This window comes from Tyto alba, unplaced genomic scaffold (genome assembly GCF_018691265.1).
Source record: "Tyto alba isolate M040663 unplaced genomic scaffold, T.alba_DEE_v4.0 Super-Scaffold_48, whole genome shotgun sequence".
NCBI classification, from domain to species: domain Eukaryota; kingdom Metazoa; phylum Chordata; class Aves; order Strigiformes; family Tytonidae; genus Tyto; species Tyto alba.
Genome location: NW_024881324.1, coordinates 27,012,559 through 27,040,286, shown reverse-complemented (window position 1 = coordinate 27,040,286; position 27,728 = coordinate 27,012,559). Strand labels below are relative to the sequence as shown.

The following is a 27,728-nucleotide window of genomic DNA, read 5'->3' as shown; positions in this document are numbered from 1 at the left end:
AAAATATGTAAAAACTGAAGAGATTTGACATTCTTCTTGAAGAGTTGAGATTTGGAATTTATCTTAATTACATAAAAAGGAGATGTAATCTTTTAAGAGACTGATAAACTTTCCTTTTTTCCCCCCTCCTCTGCAGGTTCAAGCATCTCACTTTGAAGGCCTGATTACAACTATAGTCGGATATGTTCTGCTAGCAGTGACTCTTATTGTTTGTCATGTATCCTTTTGTCAGTAGTTACCTGGTTCAGACTTTACATATAAATCATTTTTCTGGCTATATTTTGAGGAAGCATAGGCATGGTGCAGATGTAATTAAGTTACCATTTTGCTCTGCTCTTTCGGTGAAATTGGAAGAAAAGGTCTCTTCTGTTCTCTTGGACATTTGAAAGTTGTCAGTGTGACTGCATTCTTGAGAACACTTGCACAGGTTTGACACAAAATCGTAGGCTTTCATGCTTGCTTGAAGGCCTCCAAGTAAATTTTGGAGGACTGTCTGAGCAGATGAGCGTTAGAACCGTTGTTTTTGCCTCGCTGTCCTTACACTATTGGTGTGGGCTACGTAGTTGCAGCAGAAGGAGAAATGGGATTACGAAAATATGTAGGGTATAATGGGAAACTTATTCACATCTTGTTGATCCTGGCAGATCTTCGGAATATGGATTGGTTTGTTTCTTTTTTATGTCTCTGAACAACTGAGAGTTTGCAGGAGGGATTTCTTTCGGGTGATAACCCTCATTATTCCAGAGAAGATTAAGTACTGGCAGAGTCCTGAAAGCTAGAAGGATTTGGTCACAAGTAAAAAGTCTACATTCTAGATGCATGTTTTTAAACGGACTACCCCAAGATGAAAGAAAAAACCTTTGTTAGCAGTTTTCTGTTCAAGTGTACACAAAGCTAACGTCAACTTTACACTGCGCTGTATCAAGAAGCAGTGCAAATGTGGTAAGACAGTTGCTTACCTCTGTTTTGCCTCCTAAAGGAAAACAAAACAAACCCCCAAACTATAATATGCATCCAGCTTTTCTTGGAAGAGGTAAGAATTTGTTTCAGACTGCATGAAAAGGAAACCTACTAAGGTAGGCCTTCAGTTTTGAAACTTGCTTACTTGTGTCAGACCTTTTCAAAGGCAGCCAGTTATTTCTTGATAAAACTTTCAGGTACTTAATTTAAGAAGGGTGATAGTATTTATTTATTTATTAATTTCTTTTAGATGCCTGTTTGGGGGGGTTATCCAGCACGTCAGATTGTGACTTCCAGAGTCACAGCCAATTTCGAAAATAGAGCCCCAATGAAATACATGCTTTCTATTTCACTTTTGTCTTTTATAAAATTTCCTGTTGATAAGGGCACATAATATAGTGTGTCTTGTTCATCGAACTATGTTTTAAAGTATTTTTCGAGATTATTTTCTTGACAAAACTATTCAGGGTTTGGCAGCACTTGTTAAGTTCCAGCGATCACGTCGTTTATTAGGAGTTTGCTATATTGTTGTCAAGGTAATCCTATTTTTTGTGTGCAGCAACAAACCCTCTCAGTTTAACATTAGAATTCTCTTAATAATTTCCGTTAAAGTAGTGAAGTACCCTTTTCTCTTTTTTTCTTAAAGGTTTCCTTGTTAGTGGTGGTTGAAATTGGTGTGTTTCCTCTCATCTGTGGCTGGTGGCTGGATATATGCTCTTTGGTAAGAATAGAAGTAAATGGGATAAAATGTTTTTTAACAGTGCTTATATTTAAAGAAGAAAGTTCTGATGAGTTGTTGATATGAATTTGACAGCACTCTTCTGGTTTTATAAACAAAGTGTTTCTGGAGGGAAATGGGATATTTAGGTACTGCTTAATGCTAATTTTGTTTTATCTTATAAAATACAAATTCACATGCTATTATTAAAATAATAAGATCTTGATACTTTTTACTGCATTTACAAGACCACTGTGATAATGAACTTGGTTATAGGCAAACTCTTGTGCACTGAATAAACTTCTTTATGTAGTCATCTTCTGTGAAATGTTAATGACTTCAGATTTTAATCGTTGTCCAATTTCCTCATGTTTTGAACAAGATACATGCTGTGTTTACTTGGTATTGAGGACAGTTTTTCTGTCCTGAAGAAAAATTAGGTGATTAATTTCAAATGGAGGAAAATAATTTCTTCTAGCCTTAGTAGAAATACAATTTTACTTAAGGGAATAAGTATTTGCTTCCTTCACAGAGCCACTGTATTTGAACTGATCTATAACTTATGTAGTGTCAGTTAGTGTTCGAGGTGACTTCTTTCTGTCGGAAGAAATAAACTGATCAGAAATAGATCTTCATATGCTGTTCTTATGGTAAATTATTCCCTTTTTCCTAATTAAATGCTGTAATTATTTATGTGTTAGCATGAGGCAAACATTTAAATTAAATGCCTAGTATGAGCCTATCTGAACTAGGGTAAACAAACTGAGTAACTGTGGAGGCTTGCCAAACTTTATTCGTGTTTGTTTATTACTTACCTTCTAGGAGATGTTTGATGCCACTTTGAAAGACAGAGAATTGAGCTTTCAGTCTGCCCCAGGTACCACAATGTTTCTGCACTGGTTAGTTGGAATGGTTTACGTCTTTTATTTTGCATCCTTCATTCTTTTACTGAGAGAGGTAAGTCTGTAAGAATGAAACTGGTATGTAACAGAGTTAGAGAAGCTTGCATGTTGAACTGTTAAAGCCTTCACACAGGCGTATTGCTGCTGCTGTGTTTTGTGTGTGTATTTCAGCCTTACGTAAAAAGGGCCATGCTGGTACTTACTGCAGTGGAAAATGATGATTTAGAGTATATTTTTACTTACATTTTTAGTTTACAAAGAGTCCTTAAACATGGTTGTTGCCTTCAGATGAATCTAAATGCATTTCAGTTGGTTAAGATTGATTAATATTTGAAAAATAAGCTTATAATTGGTTATGGCTTCTTTACTTCTCTATGTTAATGTTTCCCTTAGTCTATTTCTGTACCATTTGGTTGAACCTTGTTCAACAAATACCTTTGTTATGTTCAGAACTTACTTGCTGCACAGTGTTACCCAAAATTAAAAACAAAGAATACAAAGATAATTTTCTCTTCATACATTGTTTTCTATTTCCTGCTTCAGGTACTGAGACCCGGTGTCTTATGGTTTCTCAGGAATTTGAATGATCCAGACTTTAATCCTGTGCAGGAGATGATTCACTTGCCCATTTACAGACATCTCAGGAGGTTTATTTTATCAGTGGTAAGGACTTTCAATCAAAAACGTGTTTATTTGGAAAGAAAACTTCCTATGTTATCTCCCATATACGCCACTGCGCATTTAAGGAAAACCCTTTTCACCGTGAAGGTGATTGGACACTGGAACAGGTTGCCAGCAGAAGCTACGTCCTTTGAGATACTCAAAAACTCAACTGGACGGGGTTCTGAGCAACCTCTTGCAACTGGGTCTGCTCCGAGCAGGGGGCTGGGGTAGTTCATCTCTAGAAGGCCTTTTCTAAAACAAATTTTTCTGTGATATCTTCTCCATATGCCAGATCACAGGAAATGTTTCAAGTTTTTATTATTACGGATATTAATCGGGTAGCTCTTTCGTGAAGCTCTTAGTTTCACACGAGAGGAGCTGTCCTGTCCCTCTTTCAGAGTATTTTCTCTTGAGAGAATCATAATGCTTTAGCTGCCTGAAACTTGGTGTCACAGCAGGTGGCCCCAGTGTAAGCAAAGATCTGCTTGCTGCTACAGGTCTTAAAGAGACGTTCTCGGATTGTGTCGGAACTGGTGGTTGCTTGAACTTCACCTTTTGATTTGTTAACTGCTTAATTCAAAACTTTTACCGGCCTCGTGCTAGAATGTGGGACCCAGAATAGCAATCATTTACAGCTTACTATTTCAAAAAAGAACCCCAACAAGTTACACTTTCAAGTTGTTTCTTTCTCAATATTTATAAAAAATTTCTTGTTTAGAACATAAACTATTAAGTTTCAAGAAGAATAGGACTTGATTTTTCTTTTTTATATAGTTAAACATACAATTTTTGGCATTTTTAGTCTCTAGTGGTACCTTTATGTGGAGTGTAAGAATGTGGTTAAAACATACTTCATTTTTAATCTTGTTCCTTAAGGAAACAGGATTTTATCAAATTGCATGGTCTTTATGCACCTCATCTCCCCTACCAAACCTTGATCTTTCAGCCGATTGAAACTATGAGGAAATAGAAACTGAAAGGTCTGCCGAGGCTTCTACAAGTTGCTTGAAAATTCAACTCCTAAGGAAAGAGAGGAATCCGAAGCTGGTGATCCCAGTGTTGGGGGAGGGTGTAAAAAGTAGGACTGGGCTGCCTGACGTGATCGTGTCATCTGGCCAGTCCGTGTTTGTTCAGCCCCAGTCTTAGCTGGCGAGGGCATCGTAACGGACTGGTCTGCCTGGGATGGAGTTAACCCACCACGGGCAGGAAACACGTCAGAGCGATGGGTGGGAAACTAACTGTGGTTGTTTCTGCTCTTGAGACTCATTTGTTTAACTTCCTGCTTGCAGATTGTCTTTGGATCAATTGTACTGCTCATGCTCTGGCTTCCTATACGCATTATCAAGTATCTTCTGCCTAACTTTCTTCCCTATAACGTTATGCTCTACAGGTAAGCACTTAGTTTTGAAAAGATGTTTTTTTAGTCTCCTTATAACTAGAAAAACATGTATTTGCGCTCTTTCAGCATTAGTGCGACTTTGTTTTCACTTATTCTGAACTTCATGGTTCTGGAAAAGTAAAAAAGGTAAAAGATGTGGATGCATCGTACAACTTGTCAAATAAAAAGCTACTAAGAAAAGCAAAAGGCATTTTGTGTTGCCTCCATAATGGTAACTATTTCATTTTTATATGCCCTCAAATCATTTTTCCCTTCAACCTTTTGACAGTGAAGTGGCTGCCGTGTTTGTTTTTCACATTCATTGAGTATCTTTGCTTCAAGAATACACGAGCATCTGTAACTGCATTTCTTTGTAATGATACCAGGACCTTTCTGGTTTTAAATAACTGAAACACCAATGATAGAAGCAAATAGAAAAGCAAATCGCACTCCCTGATAAAATCTTTCTCAACATCTTTTCTTAAATTTCTTGTGCATCTAAGTGCCTAAACATTCGTGAACACTTAACCTGTACGGTTATAAGTATACGAGGAAAAATATCTGCAAAAAACAAAGAATTGTTCCCGTTGGCATCCAGTATGTTTTGTTATTGTGGCGATGTTAGTATGAGTCAGTGTAAAAGATTGCTATCGGAATGTTCCCTCTGCTTGACTTCCTGCTCTTCCATTCTTTCTAGTGATGCTCCAGTAAGCGAACTTTCCCTTGAGCTCCTTTTGCTTCAGGTGGTGCTTCCAGCTTTGCTAGAACAAGGACATACGAGACAGTGGTTGAAGGGTCTTGTACGAGCATGGACTGTTACTGCTGGATACTTGCTGTAAGTACAGGAAGGCCGAATCAGCTGCAGGCACTGTGTCCATCGTAGCCTTTTAATGGGGAAGCAGCGTACTTTCAAGAGAGTTATCCCAACAAGTAGCTGTAAGAGCTGTTTTACAGATGAATACCTGATGAAAAGCTATGGTGACTTCCTATGGGAGCACCTTCTTCTAAGCAATAGTTGTAGCAACTTCTGGACTAGTCTTTCACAAGTAATTCTTTTGGTACGCTTTTACAGTATTTTCTTAGTAAAAAAAAAAAAAAGTATATACAGACTAACAGCTTGTTAACGTCCTGTTACATATGGAAAAATTAGAGGTGTCAACAGAGCATTTCCATGAATCATCTAAGGAAAATTCATGTGTTGTGCTTGCATTTCTGACTATAAGAACAGGAAAAAATAAAAAAGGAAAAATTCTTTAGAACATTAAGCTGAAGAAGTGAATGCGTTCAAATTGGGGGTTTTAAAAGTTAAAAGTTGTGTTTTTAGAAGGATGAAACTATCTTTGTCAGCTGAAGTAAATGATTATACAAAGTGAGGGTCTTTAATTTAGACTGCCAGGCAGAGTTCTAACACTTGAAATTATTTTTTTAGTTTGCACGTTGTTTGTCAAATTAGTCAAGAAAAAAATAAGATTGGTTTTGTTTCTATAAAGTTTTAAATTTAACTTAAAAGTATATTATTGGCATTCTCCCATTGTGTCTTCCTCGTTGTATGCCATGCCAATGCAACACTTAAGATGAAGATTTATTCTTTGCTAAGTTATGCCTGGGACTCTGCGAAAATGAATGAAAGACCTTTTTCTTCCACTGCAATCCAAAATACTTATTTTATCTTCTCATAAGGAGACTCTCCCCACCCCTGTTCTCATAGTTTGCATTTTGGAAAGTTATTTTTTTGAATTAACTTTTCCATGTTTTGGTAGTGTTTAAGTATGACAAAAGAAGAGAATTTTGGGGATTATGCTAGAAATGACTTGGCTTTCTCCGTTCTTGCATCTGTTAAGAACAACTGTGAAATATCTCTCCAGCAATTTTAGTTGAGCAAAGATGAAAATGTTCTCCTCTGCTTTTCTCAAAAAGTAAATTGCCATGAAAATTATTTCATTGTCTGCCACTAAAATACCTGCATGTGTCTTACTGCTAATAAAAGTTCTGCTAAAGCTGAGGAAAATTAGGTTCTAAATGTTCACATTGGGTTTGGGGCTTTTAAAATCAGACTCAGATACCTATTTGCTAATGATGTGTGCAGGAAATATCCCCAGAATATTTTTTAAAGGAGATCATCTCTTTCTAGGACTGATGTTCTTAGAAAGTTGTGAACAGGTTTTGAGCAATTTAGAATCTTCGTGAAAGACTCTGCCTGACTGTCCTTTTGAAAACTTGTCTTTAGCAATACAGTACTGTCCTTGTGCAGTTTAAGTTTGAAGGAAGTAGTTTCCAATAGAGTTTAATAGCAGTAAAATAAAAGCTGTCAGTTGAGCTGCCTGCTTACACGAACTGAAATATCAGTGCAATTTTCCTTCTATATGCGTAACTTTAACACCAGATGTTGTTTTTAAAGCAGTCAGAGAAGCGATCTTTATTTGTGGCTGTAATCCCACTGTTTCAATCTGCATCCACACGAGCGTTTTTCTCCCATGTTTAGGATGGCACTGAGTACATTATCAGCAAATGGTTTATTTTACTTCATGAAGATTCTGCCACTATTCCTGTATAACTTCTGTACAACTTGTACTCATTCTGAGTAGGCCTGTCTTTTTGTAAGATTCCCTCTCGTATCCGACAGAACAGAACTGAGATTTTGATTGTTACGCAGGGATCTTCATTCTTACCTGCTGGGTGACCAGGAAGAGAATGAAAACAATGCAAACCAGCAGCCTAACAACCAGCATGCTCGCAATAATAATGCCATTCCAGTTGTGGGAGAAGGTCTTCATGCAGCCCATCAAGCCATACTTCAACAAGGAGGACCTGTGGGTTTCCAGCCTTATCGTAGGCCTCTGAAATTCCCGCTCAGGGTAGGTGTGTCTAACAGATTAAGAGGATGCGGGGGGGGGGGGGCATTTGAAAAATGGGTATACTGGTTTTTTGCAAGAAAGATTTGGCCCCCATGTGATCAGAAGTCAAGTGGTGGGGTCATGTTTTGTGTTTTGTACGGTTCACATCTTTCTAAGAAGTAGACTAAGTTATTCTCACATACAGCTTTTTTCCGCCTGGAACTTAAGACCTTCAATTACCATTTTATTTATAGATCCCATACATGTTGTGTATTACCCATCTTATTTTCCTAATGGTTAGTAATGGAGAGAAATATAACAACACCACCACCACCACCCCCCCAGCAAGCAGGTAGTTCAGGAATGTTTCTAACAAGGCAGGACTTTCAAGAGGACATGCTTTGGTCTTCTAGCTGATATTTTAAACTATTTTGCTTTATTAGGAAATTAAATTGAGAACTTCTGTTGCATCTGTGTTAAACATGGAGAGGTGTTGTGCTACTTGAAAGTTCTAAGTCCCTACTATTAGAAAGGAAATGTTGGCAAATACTTAAGAGTTCTAGAATAATATATGGGTCAAACTAAATTGTTTTATTGTTACCAGAACTCTGAATTAATCAAATAGAAATTTAAACACAGCTCATTACCAAAGTTTCAGATATAGCTCAAGAATGGAAGTCATGGCTAAAGTTAGAACAGTTTAGTATTGCTTCTGTAGCTTCTTTAAAATGGTGAATCTAGCAGAATTCTCATAACAACATACAAAATAAAGCTTTCTTTTTTTTTTCCTTTTTCCCTATAAATCTCAGTCTCGTGGAACTGAAAGCAAATTTGAAAGTATTTTAGGATTTCCCAGCTGTTGAGCTTCTGGGTGTTTGAAGTTGGGGTGCTTATTCTGGGCGGCGGGGGGGGTGGTGGTGTTAAGTGCCTTCACTGCTGTTTTTACCCTCTAAAACGGCTCTCCAGGAGAACGCGTGAGCTGCAGCGCTGTCGCAGAGGGAAACGGGGGGAGGATGCAAAAGCTAGGGAAGCAGGATCAATTTGTTCCTCTCGTAGCAGCTGCTGCTCCCTCAGTTTGGTCACAACAGCCAGTCAAAGCATGCTCTGACCGAGACCGATTTAACCTAGCGTAACTACGCCTTTACTGCTGAAAGGAGTGGTGCAGCTGTCTTCCCATGGCAATTGCCCCCATCTTCCCTTCTTAGCCTGAATGCCTGTGCTAGAACATGCACATGATAGCTGGAACAGCAATCCAGTCCAGCTGAGAACTGAGGTAATATTCAAAGGGCATTAGACACATCAGATAGTTCAGGTAAGACTTTATAGTGTTATTTTTAAAGTATGATACCTGTAACATTTTTCACGTAGGCTGAGTCAAGTTCACATGAAGCTGCTGGGATGGGCAGGCAGGTTAATTGAAATGAGTTCCCTGTTTGGCTGCTAAGGAGAGAATTAAAGTGGATTCTCACTGTGCCCTGGCAGTATGGAACTGTAACATGGACGTGCTGATTTCGAGAAAGGGATCTGTTAGCCTAGGGACTCATTAAATCCTTTCCAGAACTACCGTTGCATGGGTTGTTTTTTTTTTGTGGATGCCCCTGGAGAAGGGCACGTGCTGGAACCGTTTCCCCCTCTCAAACCATTGCATAATATAAAAGTTCAGTGATTTGGGGCGCCGACCTTGAACTGGTGATAACTAACCAGTTTCATATTCAGCTGTTAGAGACACTTTCTTCCAGTCTACTTACCTTCGTGTAGAGGTTTTAAGCTGTTCTTTGGAGACTTCTACAGAATGTAGAAATAAAAGAAAATCTGATTTGACTGAATTTCTTTCTGTTGTTTTCATCAAGAGATATGACAAGGACTTGCACAATCTCAAACACGTGATTCTACATCCGTGGTTCCACTTTAAGTAATTAATCATTCGGGATCACCGTGGGTGCTTCAGTTGTGGTTCTTGGTATGCTGACGTTGGTTCTACTTAGATAAGTTCATCTTATGAAAAATGTGTCTCCCGCACGGATTTCCACTGTGGACCAACACCGTATTTTAATTATGTTCTCAAATGGGATTTTAAGCATTTGAGAAGAAAAAAACACAGGGTAAACATCTGATCTTTTCTATGCTTTCATTATTTTTTTTTTTAAATTTTAACCAAGTTGTAAGAACCTAGGAGAAGGTGGTTTTATATTCAGTTTTTATTACGTATGAATTTTTTTTCACTAGAATTCACTCATGTCCATATGGTTTGAGCAAGCAATAAGGACTGATCCTTCATGTTACTTCAGTTACAAATAAGCATGTAAAGCTATAGGTTTGATTTTTTTTTTTTTTTTTTAATTTTAAGTACATACTGTTAATCTCAAAATAAACAGATTTTTTTTTTTATTATTTATTCTACATAAAATCCTATCATCAGTTTTATCAGGAAATCTAGATAACTCTTCTCACTCACTCATTTTTTAAATCAGTGTTCTCATGCGATGATCTCCCAAAGCTTCTCCAGCACAAATGCTGACGTGCAGAATTTGTTGAATTTTCCCACTACCGCCTTGTCTTCCTTTAACCTTCCTTTCATAAGCCATGGTTGTCAGCAGAGCCTACAAACTCTGGCAAGCTTTCTTCTGAGGATTTTTAGATTTTACCACTTTATTGCTGATCCTTTAAAAAAAAAAAACAAAACAAACCCTATATATAAAAATAAAGTTATCATTGCTTTTCATAGACTTGGTATGTTATTTCTAAAATCCCTTTTGGCTTGTCCTGCTGTAGTTTTGAATTTCACTTGCCAGAGTCCATCCATTTTCTGTTTTTTTCCCCCTGTGGATTTATTTCCAACTTCTGGAAATATCTTTTTCTGGAAGCCATTTTTATTTTACTCTTTGCTTTGACAACTTCGGGGAGACTTTTTTTAGACTTACGATTAATAATGTGAGTTTGTGCCAAACCTTCACTTCAGTATATCTGAATGGATCTCCTGTGAGCATTTTTCCTTTTGACTACTATCTTCAATGCTCTTTCAATAAATATTCTCATTATAGCTGGTTTGCTTTTTTGAAATACTATTATTGTAGTGGATTTTGGAGAGAGGAGAGCTGTCCTTGCAAGACCTTTGAGCCTGAATATATTGCAGTCACTGTCAGTGTCCCTGCGATGCTAGTGCCTAGATGCCTTGTGCACTGTTTAGGTCCAAGTCACGAGCTGCTCATCCTTTCCTATGTTCTTCTGCTCACTGATCCAAGAAGCAGCCACGTGTGGTGCTTAAAAGCCTCCTATCAGCTCTAGTCCTTCCTGTGCTGCTTGTTCCCACGTGGACTGCCTTTTCCCCAGCGTTCGTTCCCCAAGTGACTACTTTGACACTACTGGTCCCAAGCAAGTCACGCTGTGTGCTCCTCACCACTGAGAAGTCCTTTTGCCTGCAGGCCAGTTGCCAGCTACTCTGCTTTTTTTTTCTTTCTGTCTTTTGAGACCCCCTAACCTGAACGAGATGAGTCTGTGTGAAAAAAGGTCTGTGGCTGTCACCTGGCGAGTAACTGGGTATGGTGGAATTTTCATGCAGGCTAACGTCTACAAAATCACAGGATTTTTCTCTTCTCTTAAGCAGTGCTGAAGATCCTAACCGAGAGGCGAGACTGATCTACATTGTCCCCCAAAGTGTCGAGGACAACGTGTTACAGATTTAACTTCCAATAGTCTGTTATTGTGATAAGGTGTTAGTTTTCCCATAGTAAGCTTGCTTGTTGCGTGGCTTTGATTAGTGAAGCAGAACTTCGTAGCACGTGGTCCTTGAGACGTTCAAATATTTAAAGAGGTCAAGTACATTGGAGTTCTCTGGTAAGATGTAAACCTGAGGAGCCGCCAGGTTTGCTCTCAGCTGCTGGCCACATAAACCTGAGGGTATCTGGAAGAGCTTTCTCAGCAAGGTTTTCCTTATAAAACCACTGTCTTGCTTATCTGGCACAGGGAGCTAGAAACCTCTCGGGGTTGATTGACAGTCGTTGTACCGGTCAGTGCAGAAATAGAGATTGTTTTTCATGTAACATAACAAAGAACTTCCGTCATTCTGGATCCAGATGTTTTTACTGTCGTGACGGCTGATGGGGACTCTTGAAAGAAATACACAACACTGTAGGTGTGCTGCGTGTACTGTGGACAGGTTTCTTATCCCTGATTTATTTGTACAGTGACGATCAGCCGGTATTTCAACATTCTAGCTCAGCTGCCTTCCTAGGATGACACATCTTTTATGTTGGTTTTTTTTTTTTTTGCTTCAGTTAAGTAACTTTCTTATGAACTCTTTCTCTCTTTTCCTGTTTCAGATATTTCTTTTGATTGTTTTCATGTGCATAACGTTACTGATTGCGAGTCTCATCTGCCTTACCTTACCAGGTAAGTGTTGTTGTAAAACTGCGATTAAAAAACAACTCAGTGTGTTGCCGTGCTTAACAATGGCAGATGTTTTGAAACCGTTGTTTAAAGTTAAAAAGAGAAAACATGGGAAATTATGTCTCATTTTTCATGGTACCTCATCAAATTGTAATAATCTAAATGATAGAGGTAATGCCTGTATTTAAATGACAGAGATTGACATTTCCGTTGTTTTGTTGTAGAATAATTTTCTTTTAAGGGCAGGGCTCCGAGTGCTGAGACATTCTTTGTAGCAATATTGAGAGGAAAACAGAACTGAAACTCTTGCACCTGCTTTACCGTTTAGAGAATGAAAATATGTAGGTTGTTACGAGGTCTTCTACAGTATGTTCTTTAATTAAATATTCTGAACGTGTCATTATGACAGGTCACTAGAAGACTTTGAAGTGATACACGTGCCACTTCCTAAATATGTATGAATAAGTACTTTAACCAAATCAGAAGCACTTTGTAGGTTTGGGGGTTTTTTTAAACAATTTGGAATAAATTAAGACATGTAAACTCACTTGAATTTTATAACCTGACTACCATCTTACTATGTAATTTTGACCTCCTTGTATTAACGGTCTTAAAGTCAATAGTGTGTTGAGATCAGACTTAGGAATTTTATGATGGTTTTAATAGTATATAAAATAATTCCACTATAACACTAGTGAACAGAAGCACTACTAAAAGATGAAATATAGCAAATGAGTCTCCGATTTTTGTTGGAGAGCTTCAGAAGCCCCACTTACAAGTGAGTCTTAAAAAATTGAAGCGGTGAAATAAGCCCGATATAGCTCGTAAGATGTAAGCTCAAGCTTATGCACTGATCCATCATTGCCTTTGCCGTTCTGAAGATTGGTGTTTAGGCTCTGAATAGTGCCGTATTCGGTGCTTTCTTTTGCAGTAGTTCAGCTCACACTGCTGGTGTAATGATATTTTAGGGAAAAAAACCCCAATTCTACATGTGTGTTTGGCGTCACCTCCATAACTATTTACGTAGTGCTTTACACATGCATGCCTTACGGGTATAGTACCAAAACACCGTTTTATGTTGAATACCATTTACATTTAAAGGTAAATTTGGTAAGTATTTTTTAATAGGCATACTTCCTTAATACATCAAAAAGTATTACTCTATTTAACAGTGTTTGTGTTTTCAGTATTTGCTGGCCGGTGGTTAATGTCATTTTGGACGGGGACTGCCAAAATCCACGAGCTGTACACAGCTGCTTGTGGTCTCTATGTCTGTTGGCTAACTATCCGAGCAGTGACAGTGCTGGTCGCCTGGATGCCACAGGGTCGTAGAGTGATTTTTCAGAAGGTCAAGGAATGGTCTCTCATGGTGAGTCTTGAGGGGAAAAAAACTGTACCGACTTACCGAAAAAGTAGCTAACAAAACCTGTTTCATTTCTTTGCTTGCAGGTTTTACTCGGTAGTGTATACCACATTTCCCTTTTCAGACCATATTGAGGCATTTGCAGCTTGCATTCCCATTGCATAGGCTAACTATTTGTTGGAAGCCATTTAGCACAAGGTTGAGCAATCAGTGTAAATCAGTTTGCCTATATATGTTTACACACACATGTATGTTTTTCTGCTTTCCTTTAAAAGTATGTTGCATTGTATTATCCCATAGGTGATGTGTCCTCAAATACATTCACGTTTTCACATACACCTGAAAGCTTAATGATTAGTCATTTAGCAACTTGACATTATTAAAAAAACAAAACAAAACTATTAAATGTGATAGATGATGATGTGTGTATCTCTTCAAAGTAGCTTGATGCATTTTTTCAGAAAGTTCTTTATGATTTGTCAGATCTTTGCGGTGTTCAAATTAATATTTTTAAAGAAAAAATATCCTTTTTTATTACCAGGTGTTCAGGTTCTCACCTTGGCAACAAATTATATCCCACCTTTTTATCTTGGTTTTGGGTTTGAGGATTTCTATAATAGATTTCTTGCCTAAGTGTAATAATTTTAAATATTCATAGCATAAATGGTATCTTGTGATGGATGTGCTTATGTTCTCATTGGACTAGTACAGACAGAAGAGCACTGCAAGTTTATATTTCTTCATGTATTATGACATTTTCCAAGTATCCATCATATTCCTTTAGGAAATCTTAAGGTTGTTTAACTAAATACAGAACTAAAATGTAATGCTCTACCTATCCTTTGTCCTCTCTCCCGATCATGTTATTTAAGTCAGACTAATGTCAGATCTGATTTTAAATTAAGAGAATTCTAGAACAACGAAAGACTCCAGCGTGATCTTCTGAGTTTCTCATTTCTAAGTCAGAACTAGTCCATAATTAGTGAATTTTTAAGGTTTGGATTTCACTGGAGAAAACTCAGCAGTTTTGGAAAGATGCTTCTCCAATTTTCTGACATACAAGAATACTCAATATAATGAAGTGCCATTTGATAGTATTCCCTACTGATAATGGTCAAAGGTGATTATATGGTTTAAAACTGTATGGACACCAGTAGGAGCCACAGTCATGACTTTTTCTGGAGGGGGGCATGGAATAGGACCCAGTCTTGAAAACTTGCATTGCAAAACTCTATATGTAATAAAAATTATTTCTAGGTGTGTGTATCTTGGAATTAAAGGTCTGCGTGGTCGTGTTTTTTTGTTTTTTTGTTTTTTTTTCCTCCAGCTTTATCTGTTTGTGTAGTTTAAGTTACATTTTTAAATTTAAACAAAAAGAATACTCTATTAAACATACTAATAAGGTGTCTTGGGTTTTTTAGATAATGAAGACGTTAATAGTGGCTATACTGCTAGCTGGTGTGGTTCCACTTTTGCTCGGTCTTCTGTTTGAACTGGTCATCGTTGCGCCTTTGAGAGTTCCTTTGGATCAAACACCTCTCTTCTATCCTTGGCAGGTCAGTTGTTCCCATTCTTCTGCTGTTGATACGTTTAGTTACGTAGGAGTAAGGGGCAGGGGAGTTCATGTTTCATGGTGATTCAGTGCCTCAGAACATTTTCCAGGAGTATGTTTCGGTGTGGTAGAGAAAAGGCAGCCAGTCTGGATGTGAGGATTACCTGAACCAAAGGGATACGCTTAGGAATTTTAAGGATGAAAAGCTGAACTTTGGGGGATGACATGAGAGGACCTTTGCAGTTCAGTGATCAGATAGACGCTTCTTTTCAGTAGCATATTTGTAAAGTTATGTACAGAAATTAGTATAGCTGCATGTACATCTGCATAGATGCACATACTCTGTCTGACCTTTATGGAGAGCTTACTGCCGACAGGTATGCAGCGAGAGGTTCAGTTGGTCTTTTTTTTCTGTACAAGGCTTTAATTCAGTGAAGATACACACTATGGATGGAATTTTGATAGGCTTTAGGATCATTCTGATTTTAGGTTGAGATGCCAAACCATTAATACAAGATTTTGAGGTGGTAGTGTTTTGTTCTTCTTCAGTCGAGTCTCACAGGTTAAGGGAGTGCAGACTTTTCTCCTGCCAGTTGGGGGAAGGGATGAAGGTACAGTGCATTGAGTGACAAATACTTGCATCACCTAGGCTGAGTTTTGAAAGAACTCGTAACTCAAAGGAACGCTGAGAGAACCGTAATTCAAAAGATCTAGAATGCCTAGTACTCAGTAACAATAAAGTGTTCAGGGATAGTGATTTTCTAAGCTGCCCATAAACAAGCTTTCATTTACTTTTGGTATCCAAACGTGTGAAAGCCGTAACACAAAGGAGAACTTGACTGCTGATTTAACTATTCCATTATTTTATAATACAAGTATACTTTGGGGGTGTCTGTTTAACTAAATGACTGATAAGTCAGGACATCATATGATTGCAGTGGTAGATGATCATGGTTTCCAAACAGTGTGGGAAATATTTTGTAACGCTAGAGATTACAAAAATTCTTAATTTTTGCATGTGAAGTCTTTAAAAGTTTAGAATTAAATATGCTGAATGATTTCATTTTCATGTGGAAGAGCTTCCTCAGAGTATCAGGGTAGAGGGATGTGAGACTTGCTTTAAATTAACAAGGATCTGTTGAAAATGAACGATTTAGATTTTTCACAAAAGAGAGTAATTGTACAAAATTTACGTGCCTGGGCAAATGCAAAGCAGCTTTAACACTGACTTTTTTTGTAACAAGTTTTTAAATTTTTGAACGTATCTGGGGTAGTAAACATTAACAAAAGCTGTCTTCTAAAATAACCGGTTAAAGAAAATGTATTTCCCCGTCAGTTTAAGAAAGTTAACCTATGATGCCTTAAGCCTTACCGGTTCCGTAGCTGTTTATTCTGCCTTGTCAACTTATGCTTTGCATTCCATTTTTGGTGGGTTTTATGGAAGTATCTCTTACAAATATCTGGAATTCAGAAAGGACTGACTCATGATGTGTTTACTAGAAGCCTGTAGTTATATTGTGCTCTTTTAATTCCATGCCATAATAATTGCAGTATAGGTTAAAGCATAAATTTTCCTCTGAATAGTTATAGGTTCTTTAGTGAGGAACATTGCCTTGCTTTGTTTAGGTTTTCTCACATAAGGTGTAGGGTTTTGTGAAAAATTAAAATTTAAAAGAAAAGAAGAAAAAAAAAATGTTTCCTGACATGTGAACATCTTTGCTTCTTGTTTCTCTTCTTTCTTTAAAGGAATCAAAATAACTTATTTCTAGGGAAGTGCTACTAGTGTTAATTATTTTGTACCAGAACGGTAGTTTGTTGCTTTAAGTAAGTGTAACGCTTTTATTTTGCATTTGTCTCTGGTTTAATAGTAGCTGATTTTCCTGGTTCCAGGGAGCTGAATGTTTTAGAGATGTCAGTTAAGCTTGAGAACATCCTCTTTTTCTTATGAGTCTGCAAAAGATGTCACCTCTTTTAAACAATGTTCCATGTAAATAGAAAAGTAATTATCTTTTCACTTATAAGTAATATCAACAAGTTGCTCTAAAAGCTTTTGGTTGTCAAACTATTTTAAAATGTTAGTGCTAACAGTTCCTTTTTACAAAATTAGGACTGGGCTCTTGGAGTTCTGCATGCCAAAATAATTGCTGCCATAACACTGATGGGTCCCCAGTGGTGGCTGAAAACTGTTATTGAACAGGTAGGGAGAAACTGTCCATATGAATTATTTGTATAATACATTTTGAATGCGTTTTGCACGTGAGTCAGAAAACTGAGTTACTGTTGTAGTAATGGAGTAATTTGAGTAATTGTGTAAAACTCAGCTAGTCTTGTGGAGTCCTTTTAAGCGGTATAGCCAAATGCATTAAGGTACACTTAATAATAAAACCAAAATAAACCTCTGAAATCAAGAAAATGCTGCATATACCTCTATGCAGTTTTATCAGGTTTGTATTACAGTAAGAAACATCATTATTTCTTCAGATGAATTCATAGATGTTCAAATACTGGACGCTATTTATGTCTGCCACCCAAGAACAGAGAATTCCTGCCTTCTCCAGAGCTGTAGAGATTTCCTCCGTTATAGCTGAGTGCCTATGAGGGACGCCTTTTCCATTCCCCTTTGATTACTAAGCAAGACAGAACAGCTTTTGTGAGCCATTCTGACTCACATGGCCTGTTGCTTTCTTCGGCAGAAGTATTTTTTTTTTCTTGATAATAACCTTGAAGCTCTACACCTGTCTCAATGAAGTATGTCAGTTCTTTGTCGGAAAGTAACCTTTCAGCCCTGCACTCTTACGTAGTGGCTATGGTGCACGTCCTGACCTCTCTAACAAAGGCTGCCTCCCTTGACTAAGGCTAGCACACAGTCCCAGCTGTTAAACCATTTACTGACCGCTTCAGGAGTCGTAGTGGAGAAGTGCAGTCTTCATTCTGTGAGCACCTTCCCATGCACGCCGTGGCTCTTCCTTCCCTTTTGAATGCTCTCACCCTGGGGCTGTTTGTTATGCACATGCTCTTGTGAGGCAGAGGCCACTGTCTAGCTGTGTGTGCTAGCCATTTGAAATTGGTCTTTTCTCATGATTAGTCCAGTCATGTTGAGACCTGAGCTCCTAGGAGTAGCTGCAGAAACTCAGGAATTGTGGAGGCTGTGTCTTGACGCACAGGCTCCGCACGGAGAGGCCCTGATCTGCCCAACCAAGTACAAAATAAAATCCCGTTTTCTGCCGCTGTTACCAAATTTAATAGCTTGACTCTATTAGCACACACAGGATCCTCGTTCAGCGGATTAACAGCACAGAGGGATCCCAGGTCACCCACAAAAACACCATCCACAGCTCTATTTAATGATCTTTCAGCTGGTCGCTTGCACCCCTGCAGCCAAATCACGCCACTATTCCAGGTGAAAGTTGCTCTCCTGGGCACTCTTAGTGGCTTCCTGGAACCCTCGTGACGTAGGCTGGCACAGAGGTTTTTCCTTCTTTGACTGTGGCCATCATGGATTTCTTCGAGTTGGATACATAAGGAGAATTATGTAAAGCCTTGTAATTAGTCCTGTCAGTGCAAAGCATGGCTTTCTTGATTGATCCGTTCTACTCCTAACTTGTTCTTTTTAGGTATATGCAAATGGGATTCGTAACATTGATTTACACTTCATAATCCGTAAACTGGCAGCACCTGTGATCTCTGTCCTGCTACTTTCCCTGTGTGTACCATACATCATAGCTTCTGGTGTGGTACCTTTATTAGGTATGTATACATTCAGAATACCTGCTTATCATCTGGTGGTTTACAGCAATGTAAATATATCCATGGAAATAAAGCTTTGAGCTCTAGATTATTTTAAAAAGAAAAAAAAAAAAAAAAAAAAAACAAAACAACACCAAAAACCCCCACTATTCTGCCAGCAGATGTAAATGCTTAAGGATTGCCGTGTCACTTGAAAAGCTTAGGGATTTTTTGAGAAATGCAGTACGTTGCTCAGACTGGCTTTTTAATAAACAAAGTGCAGAATACATCAGCAGCATGGGACTGCATCATATCTTAACAGCAGAAATGTCAGTACCTAGCTAGTTTGGGAAGGGGAAGATTAATTCATTTCTTTTTGGACAATGAACCTTTAATTTCAGTCTGTCTTCGAGCTGTGCTGAGCTGAGGACATCTTTTCTGACTTGTCAGATTCTAAAGGAAGCTTAGAACAGGTGAAAGTACTGGTTTTGTTTTGAGGTTTTCATGCAGTAGTAAAATGTAAATTATAAATAGAGCTTTTTTTTTTATTTCAGACTTTGCTATCTCCATAATTGAAAGAAGTAATTTTATTAGAAGCAAGGTAGATGTGCTTTTTCATCGACAGTTACCTTGCTAGTTAGCTTTGATGTCAACATGTTATAGAAGTCCCATTTTATTCTTCCAACATCTCACTTTAATGCAGACTTTTATACTGTCCACTTTTTCCTGATACGGGCTATATAGAAGTCGATAAGCAAGAAGAGCTGATAAGCCCATTTTTTTTTTTTTTTTTTTTTTCCTCTGGGTTTTCACTGTGTTAATGGAAACCGTTCAGCTTTAATGCTTCAGATGCAAAACTGCAGCAGTGGTCACGTTGGATCTCTGGGATAAATCCGCGTTGTTGATTTCACAGCCCTTCTACTGACGTTACAGTATAACAAAAGGTAGAGGAGCAGGAGCGTGTGCGTTACTCTAGCAACGTCAGATTGCGCGAGGCTTGTGTCTTGTTTCGCAGGAGTTACCGCCGAAATGCAAAACCTCGTGCAGCGACGGATTTACCCTTTTCTGCTTATGGTGGTGGTTTTGATGGGAATTCTCTCCTTCCAAGTCCGCCAGTTCAAGCGCCTTTATGAACATATTAAAAACGACAAGTGAGTAGATCGTGTGGGGTTTTTATTTTTTTCCGCTTTAAATCGCGAGAACAACTTCAGGCTGGATTCGGATGCTTTGGGCTGAAAGGGGTTCTCGGAAGCTTTCTAGACAAATGATCCTCTGAGGCAGACCTAAGCTGTTCTGGGCAAACGTTTTACCAGTGGGTCGGGTAAAGAAGCCCAAGAATAGGTTTCCTTTCGAAACGGAGGGCGCTGCCCTGTGTCTGACTTGAGTGCGTTTTACCGCAAACGAAGCTGGTTGCTGCTTTGCCTCCCCCCCTGTAGTCCTGAAGGACAAGGGAACATGACAGTCACGAGGTATCAGGAACTAAAAGCCCGTCTCAACCTCCCGCTTATAAAATCATTTCCCCAGCCTTTTCCGCATAACTTTTTCCTTAGTCTTTCTACTCGTTAGTCCAATTAACCTGTTAAAGCACGTTCGGTTGATTTGATGGAGTTTGCCCTTCCCAAATTTCGTACTGTCTTCTGATGTTTTCAGTAATTATTACTCTGTATTACTCAGATGCCTGATAAAATACTAATTTTCGCAGTGTTTTTTTCTGGTTATCCTGCTTAGTTTCTGAGGGGATTTTTGTGTTATCCTTAGTACCTCATTTTCTGTGTTCCCCTAATAACCTTACGTATTGGTTATTTAGAAAAATAAGTTTTGGACCCCAGCAACTAGTCTTCACAGCCTTCTTTTCTGTTGGAAATGAATAAATGAGTTTGTTGCATTCATGCCCTGAGTTACCCTAGAAGTTTTGCTTTCCACTGACTCCAAAAGGAGTCAAGCCTAAAATAAACTTCTATGAATTTTAAATGTTAGGAAGTCACTGATACATTAAGTGTTCAGTGTAAATGCAAAATTAATAGTATCTAGAAGTATTAGAACAGCTGCACCTAAAATTAAACTCTCAGCACATCCATTTATATTCTAGCACGTTTTATTTGATCAGCTGATTTAAATCCTGTTCCCCACCTGCCTGCATAACATGTTCTGTAGTATTTGGCCTACTGTAGCATGTATAGCTGGTATCTATCTTTGCAAATGGGTTTTGAGCTAAGTGTTAGCATCTTTCAGGCAGAATGTGCATTGAAGTGCAACTTGCATTAACGTTGCAGGTTGCTTTCTTGTGTAAATAAGGCATGTAAACAGTACACAAAGCTGTGAAAACATATCTAAGTGAAAATTACTTTGATATAAAATGAACACATTAAGTGTTACAACCACCCTTGTAGACAAGAAGTTTGTACAGCTTAAGTTAATGATTCCACTTCAGAAATTAAGCAAGCATAGTCGTGCGTGCTGGAGATTTGTGGTTTAGAAATGTGCTTAATTCTTTTGTGTTACAAATTTCAAAAGTATATACAGGTTCTTGTGACGTTATAAAACGTACAAAAAATCCGTGATGTTGTTTGGTTATTTATGGTACTATGAGAAGAGGCGTGGTGGTGAAAAAACTTCTGAAGGAAATGGCAGGTTTCAGGGGAAGAATTCATACGTGTATGTGATCCTTCCACACATAGAACCAGCATACAAATAGGCACGGAAAAGAATTTAGGTGGCAAAAAGTAGGAGCGTGAAACTGTGATACAGAGGCAGTAAGGAACAGTGTGAAAGATAGGAAAACTGATGAGCTGGTGAGATGTTGAAACATAATTTAAATAAAGGAATTGCGCAGCCCCTTAGGCTTGATGTGGAGTAGCGTTAGGGTATTCTCCCCTTAAAGATTGGTCTGCAGTAAAAGTTCTTGCTTTCCATTATTCACTTTTCTCACCCGGGGTGCTCTTCACGGATATGTGAGCTGAGCCGCTCCTCCCCAGCGCTTGTGCTGCATAGTGGCAGATCCTTCCCTGAACTCCGAGCCTCGTCAGCACTCTCGTTTGTGTTTGTACCTCAGTAGTTGTCCCAGGTGTTCAAGTGGCCGTGGCTCAGACAGACACTGGCGTGAAGATGCTCTGAAAAGCAGCACCCAGCAAAGGGGATGGGTATATAAATAAGGCAAACACAGTCTTTATATTTCATATCTTCATTCAGCTTATGTCTGAATTGTATGACCACCAACGTTAACGCTGTAAACACAGCCCTGTAATGCCTGTATTCCATTAAGAAATGCCTGAATGCTGAAAAGAAAAAAAAAAAAAAAAAAAAAAAAAAATGAGGATGGTTGAAGACCATTAAGGGGGGAAGGGATCGCTTGTAGAATAACTTTTATTGAAATGAGAAAGCTACTTCTGCAGCAAAGGACATCAGGTGGCTCTGTGTTACAGAACTGCATTAACTTGGTTAACTTCTCACTGTTTTTACTGCCATCAGGTACCTTGTTGGGCAACGACTTGTGAATTACGAACGGAAGTCTGGTAAACAAGGCACATCAACAGCTCCACCTCAGTCTTCACAAGAATAGATACGGTCATATTAAACATCGTGACCTCCCCTTTGCCTTCACATGTCCTTTTTTCATAGACTTTCAGTCTTTGAATATCTCTCCCAGTAATACTCTCGGCAGTGTTTTGACTTCTGTTAGTAGCGTCCAGATAGCAGTTAAGGCTCTGGTCCTTATCTGCATTTTCGGATGTTACCAGCGCTGTCTGAGGTCTGTATATGTGTAAATAGAAGTATCCTGACACCCTAAAACCTTGGATTAAAAAGAATGTGCATTGTACATCTTTAAAAAAGTATATTAATTTATTAAATCTAGTTGTCACTTTATTTTGGACTGCTGTTCTGTTGACAATGTGCCACAAAGCAATAGTGCAAAGAGGCAAGATGTTTTTATAAAATTTGGAGCTTACTTTATGGTGTTCATAACAGTTCTTATTGTAGTAATATAGTATGATTTTTCATGAGTGGAAAGGCCACACAGAGAACATCGAAAGTAAATAACTGTCTTACAGTTAGCAGTGGAGTGGCTGTGGTGAGACCATAATGACCTATGTATCTTGCTGTCAAGTCTTTTTTTATTATTTTGTATAACACCAAAGCTGTTGTACATTTTTCTATTGCCTGATTGTTTTTCATGTGTCTGAGTTTGTAATATTGTACAGTTGCTGTTAAATCAAGAAAATATTTCCTCTTCTGAGAATTCAGATGTACTTGCTGAGGCTCAGCTGAGTCTTTCTGTTGGGGGCGGGACAGGGGTTGGCTCTGGGAATCAGGGTTTCCTGAATTGAAACAGTAAGTAAAAAAATGACTAAGGCTAGGTGATGGAAGCATTTAAAGATACCAAGGAAAATTAGATAGGTTCACAACTTAAATTGTAGCCAATTTCTTATTGGTAATAGAATTTTTCAGGCCCTCAAGAGGAGGGATAAACCTTATCTGATATGTGTGCACAGAAACAAAAAGCATAGTGTAAGCAACATTCTGACCTGGTCCTTAATTAAAGAGCTTGAATTGTTGTGTTTTTTTTCTGTAAGTTACCAAAGTTTCAAATTGTAGTATGAACTTTATATTGCACAATTACTTGTTTAAAAAAAAAAAAAAAGGGCCCTCAGTAACAACAAAAACAACAAAAATCCTTTTTCTTTCAGAATTGGTCACTATGAGTTTTTATGGGAATAATATTGAGGAAGTGTTTCATCGTGTACCATTTATGGCCTGTGGAGTAGGGAAATACATATGCTATTAAACAGGCAAGGAAGAGTTAGGAGATTTCTTTGCAAGGCCACAGTCAAAAAAGAGCCACCAAATCAAGTCTGTGTTATTTCTATATGTAGATAGAGTTCTTTTGCAGTAATGTTTGGGGTTTTTTTTATGTAGATATTTTAAAATACATAACAGTATCGCAAAGCTTTAAGTAGCATCCAATCACATGCTTAGATTGCAGTATCTTTTCTAGATTAAACGGGGGAAATGTGAGTATCACTTGCAGTAATCAGAAAACTGATGGAACATTTAACTTGCTGCTCAGTACGCTGTCCTTCAGTAGTCTGTACTTAAGCATCTGTGTATGTAATTAATACTTGAGGATCTGGCAGGTGCTTCGAGAGTGTCATCTCCTTTTATTGATGTTGCATCTCTGAGCTGATGTGGCCCAGGCTGTGGTGGTGGTGGGTCATGTTTTGGTGCCTGGACTCACGTTCCAAGGCAGTGAGCGCAAGCCAAATGCATCTAGTGGCAGGAGGATGGGCTGTCACTGTCGGAAGGACAGAAACTGCTGTTTTACAGAATGACTTTTGTCCTGGTGGTTTTGAGCCACCAATATTCGGAGTGATTTATTAGGAAATTTCCAGTGAAATGAAAACATAGAAACATAACCAAAATCTTTCTCTCTTTCACTGTTGCTGACTAAATGCTAAATTGAGTATTCACCCCATATGTTTTTGATGTGCATAAATATTGCATTTGACTATTTACAGTGGTGTACATTGTGGGACAGATATATTTTGACAATATGAAATTCACTGGTGACCTACAGTCTTACTTATGCCAAGATTCTGTCTTCGACATATCTTTCCTAAACAGTTCCAAAATGGTCTTGCCACACAAATATCGCGAGCACTACTGTGCCTCATGCAGAATTTGCAGTAGTGTGGTTCTTGTAACTTTGTGTTTTTATCCAGACAAACTGGTCTTAACATTAAAATTTATTAAGAAAAAGCCCTTCTGCTGTTTCTTATTGCTGTTATCTTGCAGGTCATAACAGAAAAAAATTAATCGGGCCAGTCATGTAACGTGAACTGTAGCTGCTTTAATGTAGCTTATGTTACCTGTATGGGCTCTTTGTTACGGAGAACTGGTTTCAAGTCAAACTGCTGTGCTTGCTTTTGCACTGCTTCACGGATTCCAGGTGAAGTTTTGTTGCTGAAACTGCCCATTGTGAATTTTCAAAAAAAAAAAAATCTCATCTCCATATCTCCTTTTTTTTTTTTTTTTTTTTTTTTTTTTAACATGTGTTTTGGGAAAGAAGATGGGAGTTGTATAGAACAATAATTAAATAACACTACTTTTTTTTTTTACTGTTTTAAATTTTAATAGATTGCCTCATTGTGCTGCGTGTACTTCTCTGGGATAGAAACTTGACAGTAAGCATGTAAGTTAGCTGTTCCTAAGCTGACGAGCTCTGTGCCGGTGCCTTCCATCTGTGCTACAGTAATACAGCACGCAGCAGTTTTTACTCTTCAAGTGGGAAAAATTCTGTGTGTGTGTGTGTGTCCTTTCAGCACAATTTGTGTAGACCTTGGGTCTTGAATTGGAGGGGTTGGAGGCTTAATTGTATCCCCTTCGTGGCGTTGAGTATCTAACGCTGTTAGTAGTTCAACAGGTCTCCATCCAAGAATTTTCAGATGGCTCTGCAGCTCTCTTGCATACTGAAAGAAGTTAACTGCAGCGTGGCTTTGGCTGGTTATACACAGATTGTTTTATATTGATTAAAAAATAGTGAAAATTCCGCATTCTTTCTCTGACTCCCCCTTCTCCCCTGGGTAAAGCCTGGTTTTGTTTCTGAGGGCCCTCTGGAATCTGTCACTATTTCCTCTCTGAGTAAGGTGCCAGCTTCAACACCCCTTGCAGTATTCCCGTCACTTTTCAGCTGAGTGCATTAACTCTTCCCTTGCTTTCCCCTAAGCTTGAGCAAAGGTCTTTGTAAAAATCTGCGCAGCAGCTCCACCGTTCTTCCGAGCACTCTGGAAAAAGCCCTTTACCAGGCGCGAATGACGGGCTCGGTGATTCCACTGCCCGGCGCGCAGCTCAGCGTCGTTTTGTTTCCTCACACTCCACTGTCTGCCCGTTTGTTTATCTCTAGATGGGAAATTATTTGTGGCCAGGTTAAGTGTTCTTGTTCTGATTGCCTTGTGAGCGGGCACTGCACAGCCTGAGCAGTGAGTGGGGTTCTTGGCAGATAATAAAATCACACATAATTGGCAGTACAGATAATAAAAACATTAAACAGGGAACTGAATCCTGGTAGTAGGGTAAGGTTGCAAAACTGTAATGAAGATGCAAAAAAAGGGAAGCTGCCTTTGGAAACAGGAAGCTTTTATAAAGCATAATAATAAGTTAGACCTCTCTTATTTCTGTTCTTAATTAGATTAACAGGAGCTCAAGAATTGCATAGTTAACAGCGATTTTAAGTCTATGATTATTCCAGACAAGAAGCTGTGCTTCTGGTTTTAAGTGCTTCATTTAGAAGTCACCATAAATTGAGAAACCGTATGCTAAAATCAAAGTTACTCAATAATAGAAATTTTTAGAAGATGGTATTTCCAAAGGTCAAATACTGTTCAAAAATAAACAGTGTTTTGAATTCAATATAACCTGAGGGATGGAGCAATGGCAAAATTATTTCACGACTTTGCACATCAGTTTTGCTGCTTCTACGCTTGCCTGCTGCTATCTCTTACTTGTTGAGCAGTGGCCAATGCCAAAGCTGCATACGTGCTTTCCGCCCCCCCCCCCCGGAATAAGAAAAAGTCAAATGTCTCTGGAGTTGTCTGATGTCGATGGCGGGGAGGCATTTAACCTCACTTGTCTGATTTATGTTGAACCACTTGGCTTTCAAAGACTGTGTTTCTGTTCCTGGGAAATTCCACCAGTTTCACCTAGAGAGAACAAACTTCCTTGTGGCTTACAGAAACAGAGAACACTGCCAAGCTCATTATTTACTTACGTTGAATAGAGTTTATATATTAGAACCTAAATAGTGAAGATCTGCACTGGTGTGCCATGTTCGGCAGGTGTAAAGTCCATACACACCTGGTGAAGTTGGGTAAGGAATGTGCTGAATCTAAAAATCCTGCTGCATTAGAATGGTGTAAACGTGGGGTATTCTGCCTACTTGTGACCAAGAGTCATGGGAGCACAAAGCAGCAGCAGAATTTTGATTGTGAGATCGGGCAGTGCCACTGTAAAGCAACGGTTATGTCTGTGGATATACTTTTAAATGCTCTTTATAAAAGAGAGGAATTGGTAAAATGCAAGGAGGGGGGGGAAGTATTCTGTGTCTAGGAAGAATCTGAGTTACTATTTTCACTGAAGCTACGCTTGTGTATTTACTACCTGTGTTTTCAGAGAGTTTGATCAGTTTTTTCTTAACGTAGATTGTTTAGGCCTTACTACCTTTGTAACTTTGAGCCAAGATTCTCAACCTGATCTATCCAAGTCCCTCTCACTGTGCCTTTCTGTAGTATCTCCCTCTTCCTCCTTGGAAGGGGATTGTTGACCTGACAGCCACATTAATTACCTGTGTGACCCTGAGTTTCCTTCAACAACCTTTCATTAACCTGCCTGTAACTAACAACTGTTGTCACCCCACCAACCCTTGAAACTGAAGCTGAAGCCTCCCTCCCTCACCTGCCTCTTGCTCTTAATATCACTCACAAACTATCTCAGAGGTTATTCCAGTCTTTATTATTTGTTATGCTGTCTTTGTTGTCTCCCTTTTATTTCCATGGATTAGAGTAATCTTTAAGCAGATGTTCCAGTGTAATTCACACACACTCCCCCCCCCCCCCAGCCCCTCGGTTGGGGTCCAAGGAGCGAGGAGAGCACTGGCCATGCTGCTCTTTCTCCAAAGAGTAAGCAGCATATCCCCCAGAGGTTTTTGTTACTTGATGCAGTTTATCTTAATTTTTGTTACATGTAAGCATTTGTATAAAGATTACTTCAGCCACGCCTTTATAGATCACACATGTTCTGGAGCAGCACGTGACTAATTGGCCTCCTATTTTCCAGTTATTTTTCACTCTTATATGACAGTTTTAGCCTTTTGCTTTTTCCATCAGTTTGCAAGTCATATAAAATAGCATGTGTCAAGAATAAGCTTTTCATTAAATACACACAGAAAACCTTTCTACCTACATGCTGCTGTTTCGCATAATATGGTCTGGCAGCCTTATGCATGATTTTACTGCGCTGGACCAAACAGCTGGAAGAATTGAGGGTATGGCATTTACTTTTTGAGCATTTTTAGGATAGTTCCAGGCACGTCCAAAGACTGCAGATGGGAGCTAATATGAAACTTGCTGTTTACCTGTTATCCCTAGATGCCTTTGAAAAGCTGCCTTGCAAAATTGATGTAACGAAATTCCCTTCTGTGAACCCCTGCAGGATGTTCGCTACGGGGATTTTTTGCTCTAGTGTTATTGTTTTAAA

General features: G+C 38.7%; 1 protein-coding gene across 5 annotated transcripts in view; it reads left to right on the top strand.

Moving 5' to 3' along the window:
• Window positions 1–24,236, top strand: part of MARCHF6 (membrane associated ring-CH-type finger 6) — a 55,997-nt gene extending 31,761 nt beyond the window's left edge. For 2 of the 5 annotated variants that reach the window (XM_042806868.1, XM_042806867.1), the window contains exons 12-26: window positions 137–217; window positions 1,428–1,496; window positions 1,607–1,681; window positions 2,501–2,635; window positions 3,124–3,243; window positions 4,533–4,633; window positions 5,319–5,456; window positions 7,275–7,476; window positions 11,775–11,844; window positions 13,029–13,210; window positions 14,626–14,760; window positions 16,864–16,953; window positions 18,371–18,503; window positions 19,498–19,633; window positions 21,951–24,236. In XM_042806868.1, coding sequence (XP_042662802.1) covers window positions 137–217; window positions 1,428–1,496; window positions 1,607–1,681; window positions 2,501–2,635; window positions 3,124–3,243; window positions 4,533–4,633; window positions 5,319–5,456; window positions 7,275–7,476; window positions 11,775–11,844; window positions 13,029–13,210; window positions 14,626–14,760; window positions 16,864–16,953; window positions 18,371–18,503; window positions 19,498–19,633; window positions 21,951–22,041 — 1,758 coding nt within the window. In that variant the 3' untranslated portion in view covers window positions 22,042–24,236. Of the gene's footprint in view, window positions 1–136; window positions 218–1,427; window positions 1,497–1,606; window positions 1,682–2,500; window positions 2,636–3,123; window positions 3,244–4,532; window positions 4,634–5,318; window positions 5,457–7,274; window positions 7,477–11,774; window positions 11,845–13,013; window positions 13,211–14,625; window positions 14,761–16,863; window positions 16,954–18,370; window positions 18,504–19,497; window positions 19,634–21,950 lie in introns of all 5 variants that reach the window. The other 3 variants (XM_042806866.1, XM_042806865.1, XR_006166898.1) reach the window with 2 other exon arrangements.
• Window positions 24,237–27,728: the final 3,492 nt, after the last annotated feature.